At 38.1% G+C, this 8,230-nt stretch overlaps 1 protein-coding gene across 4 annotated transcripts; it reads left to right on the top strand.

The window, feature by feature from the left end:
- The first annotated feature begins 1,546 nt into the window (after window positions 1-1,546).
- On the top strand, window positions 1,547-6,514 carry LOC122006850 (solanesyl-diphosphate synthase 2, chloroplastic-like). Of its 4 annotated transcripts, none has more exons than XM_042562504.1 (7): window positions 1,547-1,685; window positions 1,765-2,049; window positions 2,131-2,261; window positions 4,891-5,018; window positions 5,101-5,204; window positions 5,452-5,579; window positions 5,655-6,514. In XM_042562504.1, exons 2-7 carry the CDS (start codon window positions 1,914-1,916, stop codon window positions 6,201-6,203), a joined length of 1,176 nt encoding a protein of 391 aa, XP_042418438.1. In that variant the 5' UTR covers window positions 1,547-1,685; window positions 1,765-1,913; the 3' UTR covers window positions 6,204-6,514. The 4 variants fall into 4 exon arrangements, with proteins under 4 accessions (XP_042418438.1, XP_042418441.1, XP_042418437.1 ...); XM_042562507.1 differs by having other exon boundaries at window positions 1,548-1,685; window positions 2,134-2,261; XM_042562503.1 differs by having other exon boundaries at window positions 1,576-2,049.
- The last annotated feature ends 1,716 nt before the right edge of the window (window positions 6,515-8,230 follow it).

Genomic DNA, 8,230 nt, shown 5'->3' with positions numbered 1-8,230 from the left:
TTATTGCAAATTTATACTTAACATGTTAGTTTAGTAATTTTCTTTAAAATTACTGTTTGTTTACTTTTATCCTAACTTGAACTTGGGTTTATGCACATCAAAAGGGGGAGATTGTTGGACCCCGTGGTTGTGTTGATGTGATCAACCAAGTTGGTTAGGTCCTGCTTTGTGTTTGATCCCTGTGTCTTAGTGTGCAGGAGCTTAGAAGCGTAAGAAGTCAAGCGGAAGACGCAGCTAGTGAGAAGGACGGCACGGGAAGGGAGCCGACGGGCTCGGTGCATCCGAAGGATGAGAGAGCTGCTGAAGAGTACACCGGTGGGCGAGAAGAATGTGCGCGACGTTCAAGGGACGTAAAGCCGGGATGGAAGACTACTCGAGGAGAAGGCCGGAAATTGGGTTCGGATGAGCCCTATTTCGGTTGGCCGGAATCACCCAAAAGAACGGAACTTCAGAAGTCGAAGCAAAGAAGCAAGCTGGAAAAGCTGCCAGCTTGGAGGTGCCTTCATTTGGCATTGGAGGCGCCTCCAGCTTGAAGGCGCCTTCAGTCCTTGTTGAAGGCGCCTTCAACCAGGTCAAACTGACCGTTTACATTCGGATAGAGTTCTATCCGATCACTCACTTGGAGGCGCCTTGGACCTCTATTGGAGGCACCTTGGACCTCTGTTGGAGGCGCCTTGGACCTTCGGGATAAACTTTTCAGGGGCTATAAAAGGACCCCTGGACCTAGGAATTAATAATCAATTGTTCTTTCAACTCTGTAGTCATTCCTCCTAACAACTCTTTTGAGCTTTCCATTGTGTAAAAGACTTCTTCGCCTTCAGAGAAGGAAATCTTTTCAGAGCGCTTTTCTTTTGCCTTGGATTAACAACCGTCTTGGTTGTAACCAAGTAAATTGCTGAGTTCTTTTTCTTTATTTCTGTTAAGTTTAATTTTTAATTATTGCTATCTTTTTGAGTTGAAAGACAAGGATGGTATATTTTATTTTTTCAGGCAATTCACCCCCTTTTGTCGGCCTCCGCTGCACCTACAGTTTTTTGTCGCAAAATTCACGATTTTAACTTTTCTCATTATTTTTTTCCTATCTTTTCTCCCGAACTTTCCTCTTCTCTCACTCTTATCGTCGACTAACAGATTCTTCGATACACGCGATCTTTTTTCGGCACACGTGACCTCTCGAATTTTGGAGTAGTGTTTAATTTATTTTTTTTGATATGATGTTAATTTTAATATATATATTTTAAATAATAATAGTCTGATGGAATAAATAAAATTAATAGTATAAAGGATATTCGATCCTTGATGTACATGTCTAAGAGTATGAATATTTGATCCCTCATTCCCTCCTGTAGTAAAAAATAATAAAGGAAGAAGTCAACTTGTAATTACCCTCAAATTAATTAAGGATGGGAGGGATGAATAAATATTTGATGCCGATGAATATAAACATGGGATGAAAATTAAAAATTTGAGGACCAGGACGGAAGATACGAATCCGACTCGAATCCGATTTATTGTCCTGCGCAAGAGAAATGTAAATAACTTCCTTCAAACAATTCGGACGCTGTTCCTGCAGATTTCGGAGAAAACGTAACCACAGGTTCTCGCAGCATCTGCCCGTCCATAGAGCACTGGCAATCCTCGCCACACCTCTTCTGTTTCCTCCCTGAATCGAGATGATAAGAGAGGTCCCGGTTCACATAAATTCTCTGGTGGATCTCATAAATCCACCTCAACTGCGATGAAATACTTTCGTTTTCTTTGCAGAGTAAAACTCCCTCGACCTCGCCTTTTCTCCACAATTTTTTAGCTCAAGCATCGCTTATCCCGCCCCAAGTGCGCCTTGCTGCAGAAAAAAGGTGGCTTTTTGCTCTCGGATTCGGAGATTTTTTGAATTTTGTTGGACTCATTGAAGGATGCTGTCACTGACGTGCCCGAGCGTGGATCTTAGTCAGAGCGGCTGCTTGGGACGGCGGCGCGTGCGACCTCTGTGGAGGTCGAGCGCGGCACGCAGCGTAGGTGCTCGGTGCATGGTCTCAACGACCCAAGATGGTATTTTTATGCGTTTGCTTGGTTGATTTCGATGTGGCGACTAGAGTTTTTCTTCACGTTGTAATCGTGTTGAGCTTGTAGTAGATGTCCGGAGCGGCGGAGTGGCAACGAGCGTGAAGCCTGCAGTGTCTAGCAGTGGCTCTATCCAAGTTTCTTCTTTGCTTGAAGTGGTTTCTGCTGACATAAAGAGGCTAAATGAGAACCTAAAGGCGGTGAGTCTAGCAAATTTAAATTTACGATCCTGCAATTGCTATTTGCCTCTTGTCGAGGAATTGTTGTTGGAGTTTTAGATTTACTATCATTCTCAGGTAGAGCAAATGTTTGTCGAAATTTTTATGAGCAATATTCTTTTGAATAGTTTCCAACATAAAGACATCGAAAACTAATGCATGATTCGTAAGTTAGTCTTGCTTGTTGACTTCTGGAGCAAGATGTTGAAACTTGCAATAAAAGAGATAATTTGTATTTTGTTATTGTGGAAATTTTCTTTCCTGAAAATTATTGTTGCTAACTAAATAACTTCAGTCATTTTTATGATTTAGTTTTGTTTGATAGACTTAATATTTGCTTTCGATGCTTTTCCTTAGCATAGCCCAAACACTTTTTTTGATAAATTTATACATTTAATCTAAATTTTCAACTGATCTTGCATTATCAACTAGAAACCATGTTTAGTGTTGATAAGCTAGCTGCACCAAATGGCGTGCGATGTTGCTGTTAAACATTAATCAAATTGTCCAAATCTAACCAGTACTTTGCAGGTTCTCGATGTATCATACTTTCAGTGTTAATGGTGTATGACATGCCATGTCTATCCATTAGAGAACTGTTATGTGAATTTAAACTTAGTGACAATTCAGACAGCTAAAGAAAGGTTTTAATAACCAAGTCACCGGTGCCCTTTAATTAAAAAAAATCTCACATAAACACAAACAATGAAACCATTAATTGTGCCTTTGCTTATGTGTGATGTTTGTGTCAAGAGTATGCAGAGAAATTATAACAAAGATACAAAACATAATGCTAATAAGTTCATTTAACATGGTTTTGAGACCTCGCTTCTAATCTACGACCTATAAATCGCTTAGTGAGTCACTCCAATGACCCCTTCATAAAAGATATTGAGCCAAATTTCTCACAATCTCACCTTGGATATTTTCAAAAAAAAAAACTCTCTTAAATATAAGATGAAATGCAAAGCTAAGTTAAGAGAGATTATCCTTCAATTTTATCCAAGCCCTTAGAGATCTTTGAGCAATTCAAGTACTTAATATGGAGAAATTTCTAACCCTTTTGTGGAACCTTACAAGCTTAAAGCTTCCAAATGTTTATATAAAATTAGCTCTAATGGCTTATTTTGGAAAAGCCTTTAGTCGACTATGTAGACAAATGTAGCTGGTGAACATCTAACGTATGCTTACTGAATCCTTGCATTTAGTCAACTGGGGAGTCGTTTGAACTCTCTAACTGATGGAGTTCTCCTTTTAGTTGACTAAGGCTTGTAGTGGTCCATCTTCCACTCGACTTACTCCCTATAAGTCTACATAAAATCCTAGAACTGAGTTAAACCGCAGACTACGAGTTGGGACCAAGCTCTGCAACTGTGCTCCATGTCACCCTTCTCCTCACCTTCCCAAGTTCCTCGTACCTGGTCTTCAAGGCATTGAACCCAAACCGACCAACTCGACCGTGTCGAGTCACCAAGCTCTATAAGCTCCTATGTGCACTGCTCCAAGTCCTAACACACTTGATGAACACATTAGATTAGAAAGATAGATCAAACCTAATTTGAACACTTTACTAAACACATCAAAACTACATGGTTGAACCCCGACCACTTGGAAACATCATCTCTTCGACAGTATGCTCATATTTACTTGGATAATTTAGTTTGATACTGCTAAGTTAAGGTCATCTCCATATGATAATTTTCAGCATGATTTATATTATGAACCTTCCAAGAACATATTCTAGATATATTTAGAGACTTTGGATACCCTCAAAATCCATGTGTGCTGTATTCACATTTTTGCTATGACATATCTCCTTAATACAGCTATTGTGATGGATATTTTTTGTTGTTCCTAAGATTTTTTTTTCACTTTATGAGCTCCTTCTAGAGAATTCATAGATCTCGGACCCATTTTTGCTAATTCAAACAAAGTTTTCATTCATATGAGCTTGTCTATATGAAATTCATTTTAGATTTTGTTTTTCCATCTAACACTCGAGTGTGCAATCAATTATTTATTTTTAATTCAATATATCTTTCAATGTGAATTTAGGGCCTGAGATCAATACTTCGTAAGATTGTTAAACCATGCATTTAACCTTCTGTCACTGGAATTAATGGTTACCAAATTAGATCTTGGATTGTTAAACCATGCATTTAACCTTCTGTCACTGGAATTAATGGTTACCAAATTAGATCTTAAAATATGGTATCGTAGTTCAGGTTATAAATTAGAATCTTGGCTTGTCTCATTGTTATTTCCCACTCGCCCTTATTTACTCATTCATCATGGATCCACACACATAAATCTTGTAGAACTTTCGCTTGTAGTCTCTTGTAATGTGATCCTGTTCTAGTTTAGCTCAATTTTATTTCCTAACACTAAGATTTTGGGTATTGGCAAATTCTTAACGTTATCATTCAGATTTCCTCGTGTTAACTTGTGCAACCTTTCTATCAATTCCTATATTATAATTTTCATGTGTATACTGTGACAATGCAACTCAGAAAACCAGTGGTTTCGTTTTAATTTTAAGCTCTGCAACTTTGTTTGTTCATTTCTTTGCACAACGTAATATATCTCAATCTCAACTTAAGCCTCCTTGTAGCTCATTGGTGCGGAAAATCCAGTTCTCGTATCTGCAGCAGAACAAATATTTGGTGCTGGTGGAAAGAGGCTTCGACCAGCTTTAGTCTTCCTGGTTTCAAGGGCAACTGCTCAAATAGCTGGCTTGAAGTAAGCTATTTTATTTGTCTTATGTTCTATTAACAGTTGATAGAGAAAATGACGCTAAGGAAGGCTTGCTAATTTTAAACAGGGAACTAACTGTCCAACATCGACGTTTGGCAGAGATAATAGAGATGATTCATACTGCAAGTCTAATACACGATGATGTCATAGATGACAGCGGGATACGAAGAGGTATGCATCTTATGTAGCAACAAATGAGACAATTACACAAAACAAATTGTTCATGATTGAGATCACCCGAAAATCAACTTAAATCCCCAATTTGGTTGGTTTAGGCTTCACTTGGCTCATTATGTTATATGTTCCGAGTTAATAATCGTGTGAAATATTTGCATACGCACGAGTTGCCCAAATAATTAGGGACATGAAATTTGTTGATGTAGAAGTATGAATTTTCCTTATAACCGTTTTGTTTCAGGGAAAGAAACCGTTCATCAAATTTATGGGACTCGAGTGGCTGTCCTAGCTGGAGATTTCATGTTCGCACAATCGTCTTGGTACCTTGCAAATCTCGAAAACATTGAAGTGATAAAGCTCATTAGTCAGGTTTGTTACTTTTCTTTCTTTTGTTATTATAATCTTCATGAGTAATTATTTTGTAAAGTTTTTGCCTTGTGGCAGGTTATCAAGGACTTCGCGAGCGGCGAAATAAAACAAGCATCGAGCCTCTTCAACTGTGATGCAACTCTTGAAGACTACCTACTCAAGAGCTACTACAAGACCGCATCTTTAGTTGCCGCAAGCTCCAAGTCTGCTTCGATATTCAGTGGTGTCGACATTGATATAGGTGAACAAATGTACGAATATGGGAAGAACCTCGGTCTTTCATTCCAGATAGTCGATGACATCTTGGATTTCACCCAGTCAACAGAACAGTTAGGGAAACCTGCTTGTAGTGACTTATCAAAAGGGAATCTGACTGCCCCAGTTATTTTTGCTCTGGAAAAGGAACCGAAACTAAGAAAAATCATCGACTCCGAGTTTAGTGAAAATGGCTCATTCGATGCCGCAATTGAGCTGATTCATCAAAGTGGTGGGCTCAGGATGGCTCGAGAGCTAGCAAAGCAGAAAGCTGAAGTGGCTATCGGAAAACTCGAGTGCCTTCCTGAGAGTGAGTTCAAAAACTCTCTCGAGGGGATTGTAAAATACAACCTTGAACGGATTGACTAGAAGTTCAAATTGTCAATCATCATTGAAGTTGAGCATACACGCAAGGTTCGAAAGACCGCAAACCGCCCTCGGAAATGAATTGCTTGCTGAATAGAGATGGAATGGTCTTATTGTTTGAGCACATAGAAGTCTTCTACGTGGCTGCATAAATACATTGATGATTGATGTAACATTGAATTCATAGCCTTATTCTAGAGAAGGCTGAAATGTATAAGGAAAATAGGTAGTGAATTTCATATTGTAGTAGTAAAAGGAAAATTTATCGAGTAAAGGCTGATGTGTATAGTAAAATTACAGAACTATTCTTCATTTGTCTCAGTTTTCAGATACTTCCCTAAAGCTTTTTCACTTGTTTGACAAACTAACAAAGAAATAAATAAATAAAACAAACAACGATCTTAATTTTGCTTTATAATGACTTTAAAAAAATAATAATAAATCAGGTAACACTGAACTTGAGGCGTCTAGTCTAGTTTCATGGAAAATTTTCATCGGTTAGGATAAATTGAGAAGTTCCATAAAATTTTTTCATCAATTGTCAGGATAAATTAAGAAGAGTTGATAAAAGACGGTCAAAAAGTCCAACATCCCGTGATTGTATATTTCATTTGAAGGAAATATATAATTACTTAGAAGAGAGCTTAGAAATTGCGTCTTATATCATCCTTGCCTGATCATGCTTGTAGTCGTAAGTGGCATTGTTTAGCTCAACTTCGTCAACCACATTAGCGAGGTTTGTGACCCAATAGAGCAAGCTAAGGTAGTTCAACTTTGATCGGTCGGGGATCATACCTCTATAGAGACTTCTATGGAGAACTCTTTTATAGAGATTGTGATCTACCTCGCTAATGATTCATTCACTTGGTATATATTATTGGAATTGGGAAGTGAACAAATATGCATACTACTTTTCTTTTTGCTCTTCTTTAAGTACTTCTGTGGTGGCAAAAGGTGAATACGTTTGTCTCCAGCGCTCCCGTCAACCCGTCCCAGGCCAACACGGAGGAGCGGGCGACTACTAGTCTTTAGAATAATAACTAGCACATAAGGGAGACATTTACCTCGACTTTACCGAGATTCGAATCCCGGACCTCATGGTGGCAGTACCTCATGTGCTAGCCACTAGATTGTCCCAAAGGGACGCCTTTAAATACCTCTGTGGTTGAGCATTAAGTGCTCCCTTTCATTAATTAACATAATATTTAGTTATAAAAAATTGTAAGATGATATAAAAGTTCTTAACTATGTTTGGGAGGAGGTGAGGACGGGGGCATGGAGTGAGTTAAGGAGAGGAATGGGAGGGAAGGATAAGTTTTATCCTTGCATATTCATGAATCGACATAATTTTTTACATCCCAAATTGGGGTGTAAAGAAGGAAAAGAGAAACTCAGAAATATTTTATTCAAATTTTATTCCTATTTTAAAATATTAATTCTCAACTTAACTCATCTATTTAGATATCCCGTCTTTGCACCGTCACTCCTCACCACGTGTTAAGGGATATACTTCCCGAGATTTTAGAGATTCCGGATCTGGATTATAATTATCTTCAAATCCTTAAGAATCATATCTAATCCCACGAATTAAAGGTCTATATTTAACATAATTCCAAAAATTAAGGATCTTTACTTATCATTATTTTTCTATCAAAATTGTATAAACAACACATTGTAGTTATGTGCTAAAAATCAATACAATATATTTTATATCTTGGTATCGGAGCCAAAGGACAATTCCAACGATCCTATGGCCGGAAATCTACAACTAACAACAACTCCTTCCATGAAGTCATTCACTACCCTAATATCGAGGAATTACACTCTCTACAAATCTCATATACTACCTGTGCTAAAATGTCATTGCTTATTTCAATTCATTTCTAAAGAGTCTATAATCCTAACCGAGATGATAGTAACACAGAATGAACCCGGTATAGAGGAGATCAAAGTCAATCCCAAATATACAATCTGGGAGAAGCAAGACCAACGTCTGCTCAATTAGATTATGCGAACACTGTCGGATTTAG

This window comes from Zingiber officinale, chromosome 7B (genome assembly GCF_018446385.1).
Source record: "Zingiber officinale cultivar Zhangliang chromosome 7B, Zo_v1.1, whole genome shotgun sequence".
Classification (NCBI taxonomy): domain Eukaryota; kingdom Viridiplantae; phylum Streptophyta; class Magnoliopsida; order Zingiberales; family Zingiberaceae; genus Zingiber; species Zingiber officinale.
The sequence above is the reverse complement of the archived record's forward strand: the minus strand, read 5'-3'. Positions and strand labels throughout refer to the sequence as shown.